Source organism: Cheilinus undulatus, linkage group 7 (assembly GCF_018320785.1).
Source record: "Cheilinus undulatus linkage group 7, ASM1832078v1, whole genome shotgun sequence".
Taxonomy (NCBI): Eukaryota; Metazoa; Chordata; class Actinopteri; order Labriformes; family Labridae; genus Cheilinus; species Cheilinus undulatus.
The window spans coordinates 26,054,435-26,071,817 of NC_054871.1; the positions used below are offsets into that span (position 1 = coordinate 26,054,435).

A 17,383-nucleotide genomic window follows, 5' to 3' on the forward strand; every position below is an offset into this window, starting at 1 on the left:
ACTGCTTAATTATCATATTAATGAAGTCATTAGTTGTCACTTAACTTAGATGACAGGTAAGATAAGAATGTCATGAACTTACAATTTCCCAGGCAAATGTGTATTCAGCACTAATTACCTCCAAGTTAAGATCTAATCTGAGGAAAGAGCAGAGCAGCACATCCTTGAGATACGAAAGGAAATGTATCATAAACATGGAAAACGCAAAGCAAGATGTGAAAAAAAAGAGGTTTATTGAATCAGTGACTGAAGCATCTTCAAGGTCACTTAGGGACAAATATCACAAATCAGCTCCACCAGTCCAGTACAGAGTGTAGAAGATGGCACCAACAATCAATGAGAGAGTGAGGAGGACTCCAGGATTGAGAGTTTCAGGGGGTACTAACAGCTATCACCAAAACACATTTCCAGTAAACACTATGGCATGATTACGCTACAAAAAACCCTCATTGGCTCCAGATCCTCCCACTCCAAGAGTCTCTCCTTTCATTCCAATTCATTTCAATTACCCCGTCATTCCCTCCTTCTTTCCCATGTCCCGATTAGCTCAGCCTGGCAATTTACAGTTGATCTTACCTCATCTGAGGCTGAGCTACGGAGGAGGCAGGGAGACGTGCAGTAATGGAATGAAATGTCACTCAGTTGTTGCCTTTGTCACAATGATGCAGGCTGAGCCAGATGTGGATGGGTGGGAGAGGTGTCGCTGATTGGTAGAAAGTTGTGTGTGAGTGTGTGTGTGGTCTGTGAGGCTTCTACATTAATGGAGAGCAATACAGTGTCCTGCTCCCCTGTGTCCCTCTTGTCCAAACGTCTCCGCAGTGACCAGAGTAACTTAACATTTCACCTCATCCTCCACCGTGAAACAGCCAGTGCTCCCGTCCTCATCAGGGCTTCTTTACCTTTTTAACAGAGGATGAGCTGGATGCCGACTCTCTACGTTTGCGCTGCAAAGCGACACAGAATAATCATATTTTACCAGTTTATAATCTATGTGATTTACTACAGTTTTTAAATATTAGGCATGTAATGAAACACAAACTAAAGGGAAAAAGCTTAAGTTTTTTATCTCCAACATTTTCTATTAGCTCTCTGGCGTCATTGGAAATACCTAACCTTGTTTGACCAAGTATGATCAAATGTCCAGATTGGTCATCTTTATGTCAATTTCAGATTCTGAATTATTTAGCTCTCTATGCATAGAAGACATTTGAATTACTTGAACAGCCTTAACACAAATTGTGTGTAAAAAGCACATTTCATAAAAACGTATCAATAACATGAGCAGAAGGCCTTTAACAGCTGCGCTTTCTAAAGCACACTTTCAGTTTCTTCTGCTTCCCCACAATAAAACAGAGATAGCTCTAAGTTTAGATGATGGAAATAAGCCCTTCATTCATCAATAACTACTGACTAACTTATAAATGTAATAACTGTAATGGAAGCAGAGAAGGTGATAGAAACAAAGAGTAGCCTGATGCTGAGTTTTAACAGATAGGGCAACCTGAATTTAGTCTATCAGCTGCTCTGAAGCTCTTTGCTCTGCTGAATGTGAATGGAGTCATCCATCCAATTTTGAACCAGATGGTGGTTATATTATTTCAGTCTGCTCTGCTGTAGTCTTAGAAGTAGATAGAGCTTATAAATGTCACACGTCAAACTTCGGGCTAATGCACACGGAAAAAGGAGTTTAGAGAGCTGCTGAACAGAATAAAGGAATGATATCCAAGCAGGGTGTTCCATCACAATGCTTTGATTTTAGATGCCTCGTAAGTCAATGGCTGTCGCCAATTTCAGAATAGACAACAACACTAAACAAGTCAACCCAAGCGGCTGCTGCTTTTACCTGCTCAAAAATGTCAGGTCTCTGAGAATTCCAATTTAACTAAACTCTACTCTAAACATCAAGTTTAGAAAAAAAGCTGTGTAGACTTACAGAGTTTGGGGTAAGTGGTGCTCCGACAACATCAATGATCTGCTCCTTGGCTTCCACCTTGATGTCGTCCGCACTGGGCCAGGACTGGGATTCCCCTACAGGGGTGGATGCTGTGGTGTTGTTGGTGGCATTGACTTCTCCGCCTGGTCCCAAAGACACAGGTCCCGAGCCTACGCCGCACACGCCCCCACTGCCGGCCTTTAGAAGGGCCTCATAACGATGACGCAGCATCTGCTGTTCATACTCACAGTTGCTGTGGGCTTGTTTGAGCTCATACAGCAGCACCAAGTCACTACGCAGCTCATTGAACATCTGAACAATCTCCTCTGTGGGCATGGGGTTCAGATCTGGAATCACAGACAGGTGCAAAAGCAATGATAAATGAAAATATGATTAGAGCACAAAGATGGTTCATTTTAGAACTGAAATAATGGCTTAACCCAGGGCTTCTTAAACATTTCAGCCCGACACCCCCAAAGCAAAGGTGCCAGAGACCAAGGACCCCCACTGTACCTGAATGTGACCTAAGCATAGTTGAACACAGGTGTGCACATTCAAGAATAATCATGTCCAGACCTACATTTGACATTTTTTTAAACATTACTTTGATTTCAGCATAAATCTCACCAAATTACCATGTTTTTATTTTACATGAAACTAATTTTATGCATGTATTTTTATAAAAATAGTTAAAATATACATTCCCACTAAATTTTGTTTCAGAATGCATCTTAGATCATGTAGATCTGTGTTTAGCAAAGTCTTGATTTATCAGTCAAGCAGTCACAGTATCCGTGGCTAAGAAAATGCAAGACAGAAGTCTTTAAACAATGTTTCATCCACTACAGGAAGAGGAACTCTGACATGCTGTTGGTAGCCACTGAAACCATCTGGTAATTGTAAAGACAATGATCTTTTGTGTAGGCCTAATGCTGTTAAACAACATCAAACTCTTTAGATTTTGTACACATCCAAAAAGGTCAAAAGATTTCTCTTTGTGTTTTAGTTATACAAAAAAGTCTTCAGCAAATGAGACTAGAAAATGTAAAGCAGAGCGCTAGGATTTGTTTCACACTTACCCACTCCTTGCTCCACCAGGATCTGCTCAATGGCTTTGCTCTTCTTCTGGCCTACTGAGCTTGGCAGTTTCATCTGAATCACACACAGACACAGACATACACACACAGTGTGATTTAAGGTGCTGGAGATATTAGGATAAACAGCTCCACCTCGAGGCTTTTAATTCGTATGAAATGCACTTCAGTGGGCCAGATCAAAATGTCTTTATCCACTGAACTCTGTCTGACTGATTGGCTAGGGGGTTCTCCACTCCTTTAGCTGTGCTAATGCATTTTCCATAGAGAGTAGCAGCTCCTCATCAGTCTTAAAGATGAATAAGAGTCCCTTGCGAAGTCTTACAGATATTAGCTAGTCACTAGCAGAATTAATCATCTCAGTGCTAATGAGAGATATCCAGCTAAAGTCAGATACTCTACTTTCTCATATACATCAACTGCAGGGTCAAGTTTGGCCAAAAATATTTTATTTTAATAACAGCGTGAGCAAAACTTTAAAAATATATATTTCTAAAAAAGGAAATATGATAGTTTTATACAAATAATAAAATGAAGCATCTGTACATAAGAGACTATGTATAGGAAGTTTCTTATTAGAGACTTTGCCATTATTTCTGACTACTGGTTTCTAGTTTGGCTGTTACTTTTTTAGGTGAGTGTTTGAAGAGAAGGTGTTTATGTAGTTTAAATGCCTCAGTTGAACTCAGCTCTACTCACCCTCTGACTGCGCAGAGTGACTCCCGCTGATTTAAAGTCAGGGAACTTGATGCCCGCCGTCTCTGGAACAGCCTACGTTAAAGAAGGAATTCATGATAAGAGACCATACAGTCCATACATATGTCACCTGGGACTTTAAAAACAACTGAAAAATAAAATACATAGCCTATATGATCAGATAAATAACAGACAACTCATCAACTCAAAAACATGTATAAAAGACCCTGCTCTGCTCATTTGACAAAAAAAGTTGCTTTATTACAATACTACAGAGCTGAATCATGATTATTTATCCCTTCTTTTCAGTCTTTCCCCCTAAAACAGTGCTTTAAATTTCTGATAATCATTTCTTGGTGGTAAATTGGTGTCTAATAGTAATTTTAATGTTAATGCTGACAACACTAATATACTGCTCAGCACCCACCACAGACCAAGCACTCTCCTAGTTACAGCTTGCTTTTTAATAGAGTCCAACAGAACTGAAATGACTTGAAACTAGTTTTAAACTCTGACAAAAAAAAAAAAAAAAAAAAAATTCACACAGTTGTTAAATGCTAATCTAACACCGAGTCTATAGGCAATCAGGGTACACAAATCAAGTACAGAATGTGTCAAGCTTCAGTTATCTTGGTATACTGATGAATCTCACCTTTTACGCCTCACACTCAGTAACTGGTTAAAAGATTCAAACTTAAATTGGGTTTTCTCTTTGGAGTCGAAAAAAAAAAATGCTGCCACTTTTAGGTCTTTGTTGGACTGCAGACATGTTCTACACATTCACGCCTTGTCTCAGAACTTACATGCTCTTGACACTGAGTATCATGGAGCTCTGAGGTTCATCACTAATTTTAAAGCCCTTGCCAGTCACTCTTTGTAGTATTCACAAGTTGGATGGTCCTTTTGGTCGACACATAGACTAAAACACTGCCTTTTCTTAATTATTCTGGGCCCTTTCCTTCATTTCTTTGACCTACATCAGTCAGGTCAGGAACTAACAATCGCTGGTCTCGGGTTCTTTTCTTGCCGTCTGTCCCAAAAGTCAATACAGAACAGGGAAAAGGACTTTAAATATGTTGCTCTTTTTGCCTGGAACGAGCTATAGAAAGACTTGAACCTTAATGAGCATGTTTCATTGGATGCTTTTAAGAGGAACTTAAGTGACTTGGAGGCAGGTACATCTGGCTGCAGATGCTTTAAATAATGAAATTTGGTTGTAGTTGACACTGACAAATACATGTTGTATTTATTTGTTATTTTTTGTCTGTCAGTGTATTTATGCATTTCGCATTTTGTTTTGTTCGTTTTCAGAAACTTTGATAACTGTGCTGCTGTCTTGGCTAGAAGACTCTTAAAGAGATTTTTAGTAACAATTTTTTTTCTCCTGGTAAAAAAGGGTTAAATTAAAAAAAAAGAAAGCTTGTGATTCTTACTGGTTTTTCTGTTTCTCTTTTTTGAGGAAGCTTCTTCTTGGAAACCCTCTTTTCTGCTCGCCTTAGCTCGGTTGTTGTGTCAGCCGCTTTAATGAGTTTCTGCAGATCCTGAGTGTTCTTCTCTCGCTCTTTCTTCCTAGTCTCAATCTTCCTTAGCTCCTGGATAAGATATTCCTCTTCTGCCACCTTCAGGGAAAACAGCAGAAGTGCAAACTTGACATCCAAAAAGATCTGAAATCACATTTAAAGCTTTAACCACACTTTTGGTCATTTTATAAGGAGAAATTCACTAACTTGTTCAGGTGTGCGATTGAAGAGCTTCTCCAGTTGTTCTTTCCGACGCCTTTCATGTCCAGCATCAAAAATATAGACCTTCGGCTCCGTCCCTGAAGCTGCTCGGACCTTGGTCAGCTTACCACAAATATTATAGTAGCGTTCTTTTAGGTCCTCCACTGAACGTTTCTGAAAGCATTGAAGAAATATTGTTACTTAGGATATGTGTTTCAGTTATTCTTTTTAATATAGATCCACAATGACAAAAGGAGATGAGTGCCATTACTCTGTACTGCTGGTAATCGTAGCGGTCATGGACAACTATGAAGCGCAGGTCGAAGCGTTTGCACAAGTCAAACAGGTGATCTGTCTCTGCTTTAGTCCAGCCATCATCATGCAGATGCATCTGATATTCTTGCTCTGAGTAAACTGGTACTTGCACTGTCTATAAAAACAGACAAGTAAACACAAAATAGCCATAAATAAACCAACCTTTGTGGTTTTTTACACTTATGGGACACCTTTTATTATCAAAGATGAGGCCTACTTTGTTGAAGCGGGCAAAGGGGTAGTCTTTGCCCTCCTCTGCCACACGTCTCCAGTGGTGGAAAATAGCCCCGTCCCTTCGGGCTGGGTTTGTGAAAGGCATCCACTTCCAGGGGCGGACCTTTTTACAGCCCAGCTTGGCTTTGACGGTTCTGTATCCCTGAGTTGTGTCACTAGGTAGAAGAGGGGGTGCATCCCTGGGGGCAAATAAAACAAGTCTTTTTAAGGACAAAGGGTAATTGGGAAATGTGTTTCAACTGCACTGTAAACTAACGGAATTAATAAGAATAAACAGGGCAAACAATTATATAGAACAGTATGATTAATATCCTTTCTCTCCTCCTTGTGTAGCTTATTGTTCAGTAATAAGTGACAGATTTGGAAAGCATGGGAATTATACAAAATAATAACTGTGCAAGAAATGTAGTTAAGGGGGACATACTTTTTATCTGAGTAGAGCAGAGCGTAGACCTCTCGGTGCATTCCCTCTGGTCTCTTGAAGGTCAGGGTTTCTGTTGTCTTCTTGGATTTTTTCTAAAACAGGTGATGGAGAAATTAGTTATCTCAGAGAACTACACTCTTCTCAATTTCATATTGTGGACATTTAATGTTTTTTTAAAACATCAAAGTGTGTATAACTTGATATATTTGGTCACCTTTGAGTATATTGCATGGCTACAATATGAAACTGAGACATCGATATATAAGGAAACAATTCTTTGAGAGCCTCTCACCTTGTCTGAGTTAATGAGATCTTTCTTGCTGATGGGACCTTCATTTTCTCCTCCAGCCAATTCAAGAATATCCCTAACATCTGCCCCAGTAGCCATGACTCTGCCGTCGTGTTATTTAGTTCGTTTCGAGACTTATCAAATGTAAAAATTTATTTCATTCATTCAAAAGCGCAGAAACAGTGTAGCGGTTTCCTCACGTTACTGTCCAAAATTACGCTCCTAGCTTAGAGGCTAACAACGACGTTAACATCACAGCTTGTTATACACGCGGCAGAAACCTGTGGGTGACGCTTTGAGATTAGACGTTTGTTTAAACATTACTTTGTGTGGTATTTACCATCCGTAACAATTTCAAAGATGTTAAATTAGAACATACGAAGGCTATTGTTAAGGCTAATTTAGCACAAGCAAAACTACATCCGTCCTGGTAATGTCGTTGCGGCTGCGCTGATCTAGTCAATATTTCACTGTCGCCCCCGTATGGCCTGGCGGGGTAACTACAACTGCCTAAAATGACGAAAACGAGAAAAAGAGAAAATTAACACAACGTCAACAGGTTTCCTGGCTTTTTGGTTTGAAATTTAATTACAAACATATAAAGAAATAAATGAACAACAAATAAAGCAAATATACAGACAAGTCAAATCTAAATTACAAGAAAGTAAAATAAAGGCTTTAAAACAGTTAATTTAATTCACACATCTGTAAAGAAGAGGAAAGCTGTATAAACTTATCAAACCCCTCTTCTTCTCCATTAGTCTTCGGGGATAATCATCAAGTTAGCTTTCTTTTTTATACAAACATAAATGTAAATACTTCTTTTTGTTACACGTGACTTAACTTATGTCTATTACGATTAACATTGTCCTACATATAGTAATATATCAATGAATATAGATTTATTTATGCTAATAATCAATCTTAATCAAACTGACCTGCTGTTCTTTATATATAACATATGTGAGTGAATGTTTTCTTTTCAATTTATATATGTTTAAACCCATATGATCATGAACAAATGTTAAATGGCTGACAAATTGACACATTTTCTACAGAAAATAAAGAAATAAAAATATATTTAAAACACTAAAACAATAAACTGTAACAACTGTTGAATTATAAAAACCTCATTCTGTTTATTATTCCATTTATGGTCTAAATTGTTTGATGGTAGTATTGTATTTGTGATGAGGACTCTATGTTTCACTTTTGTCATGACAAATTTCCCTGAGGGTACAAGAAAGTTTATCTTTCTTAATTTAACTTGTTCATGTTTTGACACAAGTATTCAGACCCTTTGAGAAAATACATGAAATTCAGCTCAGATGCCTCCCATTTCTGCTGAGATGTTTAAACACCGTGGTTGAAGTCCAACTGTGGTAAATGTGGTGTGGCTGGACTTAAACATCTCCTATATAGCTTTATATAACTCCAAGTGGGCTTTCATGTGTTTTGCACAGAGGAAAAGTTTCTGTCTAGCCACTCTAAGCCCAGATCAGTGGAGGGCTGGAGTGATGGTTGTCCTTCTGGATCTTTCTCCATACATGATCTCTGGAGCTCACTTAGTCTCCATTGGGTTCTTGGCAAAAAATTATTCCATTTGAGAATTATGGAGGCCACTATGCTTTTGGAAACTTTCAGTGCAGCACAATCTTTTCTTTATAGCTTTGCCCACATCTGTGCCTTTCATCAGTCACACCTCTGAGCTCTGCAGGCAGTTCCTTTGACCTCATGGCTTGGTTTTTGCTCTGATATACATTGTCAGCTGTGAGACCTTTCTATAGAGAGGTGTGTACCTTTCCAAATCATGATTTGGACTCCAATAATGCTGTAGAAACATCCCAGCAGAGATCCACATAAATGGGAGGAACCTAAGCTATTTTTAAGTGTTTCTGAAAAGGGTTTGAATATTTGAGTCAATGTGATATTTTATTTCTTAATTTTTCATAAATTTGACATGAAAATATGTTTTTACTATGTCATTATGACAGTGTTAATTTCATTGAGTAAAACTATGACTAAAACTATTTGTTGACAGACTTTTTTTCCACGACAAAAACTAGACTACAACTAAAAAAATAGATCTGTGATGACTAAAATGTTTAGTTTTTTGTCAAGATGACTAAAACTAGACTAAAATGTAATTTAGTTTTCGTTGGACATTCAAAATCTGTGATATTTCTCCACTGTGGGTAAATCTGTCAAAATGCAGTGCATCTATAGCTATTCTGCCTCTCAGCTGTAGAAAGCAGGGACCCCATGGTTTGGCAGAGAACACACTACCATGACTTGGTACCAGATTCAGGCAAGAAAATAAATGCTTGGCCTAAAAGTAAAGGCTAAAATGTGAGGACTTTTTATGGACTAAAGCTAGACTAAAATGTTTTGAGTTTTCGTCGACTAAAACTAGACTAAAACTTAAAAGGGTTGAAATGACTAAAGCTAAAATGCATTTCATTTAAAGACTAAAACTAAAATTAAACACACCTGCCAAAATTAACACTGCATTATGGAAAAGTTAGTGTAGTTCAAATGATATTAAAAATAATTTAATCGACTGTAGCATCAGGCTGCAATATAAATTGAAAAAAAGCCACGGGGGTTGAATACTGTCTGAATTCAAAGTATATCCAGACCATGATCCGGACATTAACTTCCCTTCTTGCCGTGCCTAATAATACGGTCTTTATTGTGAAAAAAAATCTCCGTACTGTTACGAGCTTTTATTCTACAAGGTTTCACCGGATATAGACGGCCGTTTTAAATTTCCGCAGTAGCTGCGCGTGGTTAGTCTGCTCCATCCGCCATCTTCGTCCGTTGTTGGAACACCGGAGTGGTCGCGGAAGCCTTTTATTAGATCACTTTGTGAAAACCTTGAATAACCGGTAACATCACAGCAAGTCTCCAACAACTCAGTTTCTTTTAGTAAGACAGCAAACGGCGTTGAAAGATGTCTACCGAGCAGGCCGAAAACAGCACCGAGACAGCAGGCCAACAGCCGGAGCACCAGCCTCAGCAGCAGCAGGGGTGAGTTCATTCATCCAGATTCCTTTGTTGGCGCGTATGAGCTAATGCTAATGCTAATGTTATCTAACGTTCACTTACTCAAAAGAAATATTCTGCTCTGCGGTAGTTTATCCATAGATGCAACAGTATTTCGCATTTATTTGCATGATGCAAAGAAAGATTGTAAGCACTTAATGTGATAAATTGTATTTATTAAGGTAATAGTTGGACTTCGAGTTGTGTGGGCCTAGTGCAATTTCGGGAATGGATCATCATTTGCGCACTGAGACAAAACCTGGCGCTGGGAATTGCATTCGTTTCTTCATTGTGTCAAATAACATATAATGTAGTACATGTATGTACTAATTTTTAATCCGTTTTGCAATATCCGTGTATCAAGTAAACCTAACCATGTCAAAGAAAATTTCTGAATTGAGTAAGTTCCGAAGCAGAGACTGTTCTTCATCCATTATTAGTTTGAGGAACATCGTGTATGGTACCCTAGTTTGGCCTAATTCACGCGATTGACTATTTGCGTTTCTAAAGACCTCAATGACCACAGATATGATTTTCTTCATTCAAGCAAGCTTTTTTATAACTGTGGCCAAAACAAACTCGTTTATAACTGTTTCCTCACACAGAGAAGTCAATGGGAAAGCCAAGCATGAGTCCAGTTCGAGCAGAAAGGAGAGGCCCCAGAAGAGAGGTGGAGGCGGACGCTATGAACCCTACTCCAACAAAAGATACCGGGTTTTTGTCAGCAACATCCCATATGATGTGAAATGGCAATCCCTCAAAGATCTGATGAAAGAAAAAGGTAAGGTGTTTGGAGAGGAGAGTTATACAGCTTCAGACATAATAGTTGCAGAACCCATGGTCATTTGGTTTGGCCACTGCAACTCTGAAGAACTTTTTGGTGTTTGTGGAGGCTCTTAAGTTGAAGATAGTGGTTGAAATCTTGCCGGAGTTATTTAGAATGAAGGGTTTGGACGACGTCCTTCTTATTCTGTCAACAAAGCAGGTGCTGCAGACTTGCATGAGTTGCACCAGTCCTGTGTGTAAGACTGAATGTCCCTCCTCTATCGCCACTACAACCACTTTCTGTGGTTTTGGGAAGTAGAGGTTGCGTTTGGTTGAAGCCAGCCGTTTTATCAACATGTGACTATGCAGCGACTGGCAACCATGAGTGGTACAATGATATGCCTTCCTTAAAGAAATACATGGGAGAGCATACAGAATGCATTTTTGTGATGCAGTATTTTGACCCAGCATTTATTGTGTTGGCATACTTTGACAACACAGTGCCTGAGTCCTGGGGATTTTAAAATAAGAAAAACATTCAGTGTGATGTCCAGAAAGCTCATGAATGTAGCAACTTTGACTCTCTGCAGGCATTTGCTCTCTTTTAAAGTACTGTATTGATTTTCATGTGCTTTCACTCGTGAAAGTTTTCGAAGGTATCTAGTTTGGAGGTGATTGTCTTAAATAAAGCACTAAAGTGGCATTAACTTAGAAGTTTAAGCATGCATTCAAAAAGGTATACTCCTCATATAGTAGGGGTGTCTGGTGTTTGTTTTCTGACAACTGACTGTGAGTTAAATTGAATTTTTCTTTTTTTAGGGGTGACCTTGACAAGAAAATGTTTTCTCAGCAGATCTCCATGTTGTGCAGACACAGCTATACAGTGGGGATGTCTTTGGGGTACAGGTCTACAAAATGAAGCAACTTCTCATGCATGTCCTTGTCTAAAGAGGTTTGGTCACTGATGTCTACTCTTTGAACAGAAACGTGATCTGGAAAGGAGGCTGGTTTGGGTCGACACTTAATCCAAATTCTGATATTGCTCGTTTCAGGGACAGGTCGGCTTCCACAACATGTTTGTAGTAATGGACTTTTCTTTTCCTTAAATGCTTGACACCATCAAGATTGTTTACTTTTTTAATTGTAGGTAAGATTTGTAGACCTAGTCGATGAGTGAGTGTATTGATGATAATGTCTGTGTAAAGTGGCAATATTTGACAAAGGGCTTATAATAAATTAGATGGAGGCATCAACGAGTTTTTCATTTGAAATATTTAGACAAACATCTTGAGGGTCAAGGTGGTGTTTGAGGAATTATATCTAAGTAGGAATGCTGATGGCCATTTCATCAGTTGTTGTCCTCAGCCTACTGCCTTTGGTGCTCTGTGCTTCCAACAAGGACAGGCTGAGAAGTATATTATTCTAAGAAACACAAGCTTACTTTGTAGACCTGTACCATATTGTGCTGCTGCTGAGGTGCTGGGGGACGGCTCAGGACTGGCAGTATAAGCTCACTGTCACCGGCCACCCTACTTGTGTTTCTGCTCTAAACCCCAATTGTTCTCTTGGCTTCTCTCCTCTGGTGTGTGTCGTCTCTGGAATCTGATTTGTAGTGGGTGATGTAACGTACGTGGAACACTTAATGGACGCAGAAGGCAAATCGAGGGTAAGTGCAAATACATACAAAATCAACTTCTGAATATTCCTTGACAAACATGAGTTTGTCAGCTTTGGTTCCTTACTTTTTCATTGTTGGAATTGTTGCGATTCACAAACCTGGTGAAGTGTGTGTGTGAGAAGGTGACCTGTAGGAGGCGTGTTTTATTCGGTGTCGTTTGTAGCAATGACTTGAGGACATTGAAGGTTGATGCTCAAACAGCAGGTCTTCAGCTATCTTTGTAGCCAATCCTGTGGGATTGCACTAGCTGAACACGTCCCTTTTGATGTTGATTTTACTCCTCATGAACTAAAGGAGTTTAGTCTGCAAGTGGTTGTCACAAGGCTGTTAGATGGTGGTTAATATAACTCATTCAGTAGAACTAATTTTATTGGAAAAGTTGACTCCAATTCCTTAGTAGTGGGGAATCCTGTCTTATTGTGGATTTTCTGCCCTTTGGATGTTGGAAAAATTCTCTTAAGAGTCAAGTTTCATCTGGATCATGTTAGTGATTGTGGAAAAATGTGACTTTTTATTGAATTTTCATTTGCAAGCCAAGTTTGTAGGCTTGTTTGACAGAGCATTTTGTTGTGCATGCAATTATCTAATTTAACTTTTCAATTAAGACACCAATTCTAACCATTGCTTGAGCTAATTGAAAATGTTTTTACTCCTCCTGGTGCGGCCTGATGTGACATCTACAATCTACAAAGGGTTGCGCGTAAGTAGTCTTGTCTTCTTTATACTGTTTCCCATTACTTTTCAGATAAGCAAACTAGAAATGTTGACATCCTGTACAGGTGGAAATATGCATATAGACATTTATTGAGCGCAGTGAGCCAGGCTTTTTTAATGTATACATTGCTTATTTCCTTCAGCGTGGTTGAGTTCAGGAGTGAGGAGCTTATGAAGAAAGCTGTAGAAAGGGTCAACAAGCACAATCTCAATGGAAGACCCCTGAAAGTAAAAGAGGTAAGCTACAGCAAGATTTACCAGCCAAACAAAGGGCAAGACAAAGACCAAAAGTCATTATGATAGAAGTAACACTACTTTCTTTGCTTTCTTTTAGGACCCTGATGGTGTGATTGCTCAGAGAGAAATCAGCAAGTCTCACATTGGGGGACCCCAAGGAGGCCATGGAGGAATGGGTGGAATGGATCGCATGAATATGGATCGAATGGGACCTGGACCAAGTGGTCCAATGGTCGGCATTCCCCCAAGCCTAATGAACAACCCCAACATCCCCAATGAAATTATCCATGGTCTCCAGGCTGGCAGGATTGGCAGCACTGTCTTTGTGGCTAATGTGAGTTTTAACAGAACTCTTGCTGATGCTGCATTTACAACCTTTAAAAATTCTGAATGTCTTGCAAAGAGAGGCAGCAAATGCATCAAGGATTTGTAGCCATTAGATAAGTTATAAGACTACTCATCTATTTCTGCACAATTTTACATATTATCAAACATGAGCTTGTAAGTAATCCCTTGAAACATTTCCTTGTCTTGGCAGCTTGACTACAAAGTTGGTTGGAAGAAGCTGAAAGAGGTCTTCGGCATGGCAGGCATGGTGGTGAGAACCGACATTCTGGAGGACAAAGACGGGAAGAGCAGAGGAATGGGCACAGTTACATTCGAAATGCCAATTGAAGCAGTCCAAGCTGTCTGTATCCTTAAAAAGAACATTTGTTTGGGTTTAAAGTATATGAATCACATTAGCTCAGAATAAATGTAAAAAAAAAGTGTCTACATCATTTTCTTTAATGCATTCAAAGCTATGTTCAATGGGCAGCTGTTATTCAACAGAGTCATGCACGTCAAACTGGTATGTATCACGTACCTCTCTGTTCATTGGATCATGTTGGTTGAAGAGTTGTCTAAATGTTAGGATTTTTTCCCCCGGTCTAAATAGGATGAGAAATCCATGCCCAAAGATATGGGACCACCTGAAAGAGCTGCATCTCTTCCTCGTGAGTAAAGTTAAATGTTTGTCACTTTGGTACAGTGATTGTTAACCATACTTAAATTGTATTTTAAATTTTAAAGAGACTTGTGCAAGTTGAGGTTTTTTTTTCTGTGCACAGTTTCTAAATATTGTAACTGTTTTTTTCGTCAAGGTGGTCTGAGCAGCATTGGTTTAGGCCTGGGACCTGGTGGCCAGCCCATTGATGCTACCCAACTTAACAGAGGTGGTGGTGGCAGCGGCGGAGGAATGGGCAATATGGGCCCCGGAGGTTAATATCTATTTTCTCATGAGGCTCTGTAAATGATACAAGTGAAGTCCATGTCTAATTGTGTGCTACCCAACAGGAATGGATGGAATGGGTTTTGGCAACATGGGCGGTCGTATGGGCGGAGGAGGTGGAGGTATGTACTGTGGTTTATTTAAACTGCCATTTAATTTTTGTGTGGAAATAGACCCCTATTTTTATTATGGCCGAGTCTACCTTGAATCTAAATTGAGTGTTTCATTAAGCAATTGTTTGACATTTTAAAAGCGCATAGAAGAAACCTCCAGTGCTCCCAGTAGTAGATCACAAAACAACATTTTATAACCTTTCAAAGCCTTAGATATAGAAGTACTAACCTACTTTTTTGTTACTAATATTTGAAATATCTGTCCTGTGGTTAATAAATTTGAATGGGTATGAATTGTATATTTTTTTCAGTTTTAGGATGCCAAGTTAAAGGACTAACTTTCTATTCATTTCACAGTAAGATAACAGAAGAGTAAACTTGTGGTACAAATAAAACTTTTACTAGATTAGGGCTCCCTAGCTCAAGCCAGTTATTGGCATATTTCCATAGGCAGCCTCTACATTTTTCTTCTGTTATTAAAACTTTTTCTTCTACCAGGTGGAATGGACAACTTTGGAGGAATGAACAACATGGATCGTTTCGGTTCTTCGGGGATGGGAAGAATGAACGGTAAGGAGGTGTTTGAAGTGTCTGCGTCACTCCAAAGCGTGGACCACTCTCACGTTTTGCTGGGTGTTTCTAATGGTTTCATCTCTTGCATTGTCAGAGATGGACCGGGGAATTGGTGGTGCTTTTGACAGGGAGTTTGGGCGAAATGAAATGGGAATGTCTCGCAATAATTTTGGAGACTCGTTTGAAAGAGGAATGGGTTAGTATGCTTAGGGCTTTTGTTATTCCTCTGATAACTTGTCTTCAGAATGTTGTTGGATGTATGCATACTTGAGCTTGAGCAGTCAATTAATTTTTTTTCCCCCTGCTTTTCTATAATAGGAAACAACATGGGCATGGATCGCATGGGCTCAGGAATGGATCGCCTGGGAAGCAGCATGGACCGTATGGGAGGGATGGATCGGATGGGCATGGACAGGATGGACCGTGTGTCTGACCTGGACAGGATGGGTTCAGGTTTTGACCGGATAGGTTCTGGGATGGATCGGATGGGGCCCAGTATGGACAGGCTTGGGCCTGGCCTAGATCGTATGAACTCCAGCATGGATCGCCTTGGCCCATCTGGGTTTGACCGCTTAGGCCCATCTAGCTTGGATCGCATGGGCTCTGGCATGGACTTTGGCTCCCCAATGGGAATGGATCGCATGGGCAACACTGGGCTCGACCGAATGAGCAGCAGCTTTGATCGCATTGGCTCAACTGGAGGACTTGACCGCTTCCCCTCTGGTGGTCTCGACCGAATGGGCTCTGGCATGGATCGGATGGGGTCTGGGGGTGTCGGTGGCCAGTTTGATCGCTCTGCTGACATGGATCGTGGATTTGGTGGAAATTCTTTTGGAGGAGCTGGAGGGCCTGGAGCTGGGGGAAGCAATATTAGGAAGGGATGTCAAATCTTTGTCAGAAATGTGAGTGATTGTCCACAGTGTTAGTTTGACATTAACTACAGAATCATCTTTCCAAAACTCATTACAGTCCAATTTAATGAATTTTGTTTTGTTTTTTTTTTCAGCTGCCATTTGACTTTGGTTGGAAGATGCTGAAGGAAACCTTTAATGCATGCGGTAAGAGTTATTTTATGTAAAACTATCAGTTATTTGGTCATATGGCATTTTGTCACTGAGCAGCCTTTTTTCCACTTCATTCTATAGGCATGGTGCAGTATGCAGATATCAAGATGGAAAATGGCAAGTCCAAAGGCTGCGGTGTGGTTCGCTTCGACTGCCCTGAAACTGCTGAGCGTGCCTGCAGGATCATGAATGGCTACCGTCTGAATGGACGAGAGATTGATGTTAGGCTTGATAGAAATGCATAAATGATCTGTCCATGTAAACATTTGAAATTTCATTTAATCTTTTATGTCAAACTACCCTGCATCATCTGAAAATGCTCTTTCGCATTGTCATAGTGTATTCATGTTCACTCGCTTTGTTAGATCTGTGTAACAGTGAAATGTTATTTTAGTTTGTAATTGATGGTATTTTAGTTCTTAAATTTTACTTTTTTTTTTAGAGACCAAATGTTGTTTTATTTTTTTTGTCATGCGTCAACTGTCATTGCCGTTATTCTGTAAGATGGTTTTGATAAAATAAACCTCAGTCTTGGAGTGCTTCTTTTAACTGGTTTTTGCGTCATTGAATTGCTGGTCAGTATAAAAGACATGCAAAGTTGAGTTAATTCGCATCCTTTTCACAGAGTAGTTCTACTGGTTCTCTGGCATCCAGATCATGTATTTCATTGTTAACACTGCAAGGTAGTCCACTTGGCAATAATAGTTGAAAATGGAAAGAAATTGATCACCAGGCTGTCGCATCCCATCAAAAGATGACTGAGGCCATCCATCACAACTAAATGAAACCCTGCTATGTTTCTACACCTACATTGCAACCAATGTCAGTGTAATATAATTTTTTAGGTATACAGAAGGACACTAAAGCATTCGAAGTCTATCACTGCAATTGCTTTTCACACAACCTACATGTACAGTGTGGCATCGAGAAGTAACCCATTTTAAAGTAGACTCCTTCACAATGCAAAATTGCTACAGAATTTCTTTGTGCAGTATGAGTGAGACTGTGGCCTTAAAAATATTGAAGATCTTTTCAAGAAGTTAAAAACTGATTTTACAATCAAGCAGTGAAATGTGTGGCTGAAATACAAGGCACACAATGAGAGTTGAAGTGAGTACTTGATTCACCTGGACTGATAACTTCACAAAGTGGATTATCAAATAATCTTCAGCCCATGTTCGGCTCAAATCAGGTGAATTCAGTCCTGTATCATCCTAA

At 39.6% G+C, this 17,383-nt stretch overlaps 2 protein-coding genes across 3 annotated transcripts; one reads left to right on the forward strand and one right to left on the reverse strand.

Annotated features, from left to right (window-relative positions):
- Positions 1-216: 216 nt before the first annotated feature.
- dmap1 (DNA methyltransferase 1 associated protein 1) lies at positions 217-7,169 on the reverse strand. Its single transcript, XM_041790568.1, has 10 exons — positions 6,710-7,169; positions 6,418-6,509; positions 5,977-6,172; positions 5,716-5,874; positions 5,451-5,618; positions 5,157-5,342; positions 3,727-3,798; positions 3,013-3,085; positions 1,934-2,280; positions 217-944 (listed from the first exon to the last, which is right to left on the reverse strand). The coding sequence occupies exons 1-10, from the start codon at positions 6,803-6,805 to the stop codon at positions 885-887; spliced, it is 1,449 nt and encodes a 482-aa protein (XP_041646502.1). The 5' UTR covers positions 6,806-7,169; the 3' UTR covers positions 217-884.
- Positions 7,170-9,476: 2,307 nt separating this feature from the next.
- hnrnpm (heterogeneous nuclear ribonucleoprotein M) lies at positions 9,477-16,714 on the forward strand. Of its 2 annotated transcripts, XM_041791464.1 has the most exons (16): positions 9,477-9,736; positions 10,357-10,532; positions 12,130-12,182; positions 12,887-12,894; positions 13,052-13,145; positions 13,243-13,479; positions 13,684-13,837; positions 13,946-13,995; positions 14,083-14,140; positions 14,288-14,404; positions 14,481-14,537; positions 15,027-15,098; positions 15,196-15,297; positions 15,420-16,003; positions 16,108-16,159; positions 16,247-16,714. In XM_041791464.1, exons 1-16 carry the CDS (start codon positions 9,660-9,662, stop codon positions 16,408-16,410), a joined length of 2,055 nt encoding a protein of 684 aa, XP_041647398.1. In that variant the 5' UTR covers positions 9,477-9,659; the 3' UTR covers positions 16,411-16,714. The 2 variants fall into 2 exon arrangements, with proteins under 2 accessions (XP_041647398.1, XP_041647399.1); XM_041791465.1 differs by lacking the exon at positions 15,196-15,297.
- Positions 16,715-17,383: the final 669 nt, after the last annotated feature.

Excerpts from the sequence above, each read along its gene's own strand:
- hnrnpm (XM_041791464.1), top strand. The coding sequence starts at position 9,660 with ATGTCTACCGAGCAGGCCGAAAACAGCACCGAGACAGCAGGCCAACAG. Across the intron at positions 14,141-14,287 it reads AAGAGCTGCATCTCTTCCTC|GTGGTCTGAGCAGCATTGGT; the intron begins GTGAGTAAAGTT and ends TTTTTCGTCAAG. Across the intron at positions 16,004-16,107 it reads GTCAAATCTTTGTCAGAAAT|CTGCCATTTGACTTTGGTTG; the intron begins GTGAGTGATTGT and ends TTTTTTTTTCAG.
- dmap1 (XM_041790568.1), bottom strand. The coding sequence starts at position 6,805 with ATGGCTACTGGGGCAGATGTTAGGGATATTCTTGAATTGGCTGGAGGA. Across the intron at positions 5,619-5,715 it reads ACGATTACCAGCAGTACAGA|AAACGTTCAGTGGAGGACCT; the intron begins GTAATGGCACTC and ends CAATGCTTTCAG. Across the intron at positions 3,086-3,726 it reads TCACTCTGCGCAGTCAGAGG|ATGAAACTGCCAAGCTCAGT; the intron begins GTGAGTAGAGCT and ends TGTGTGATTCAG.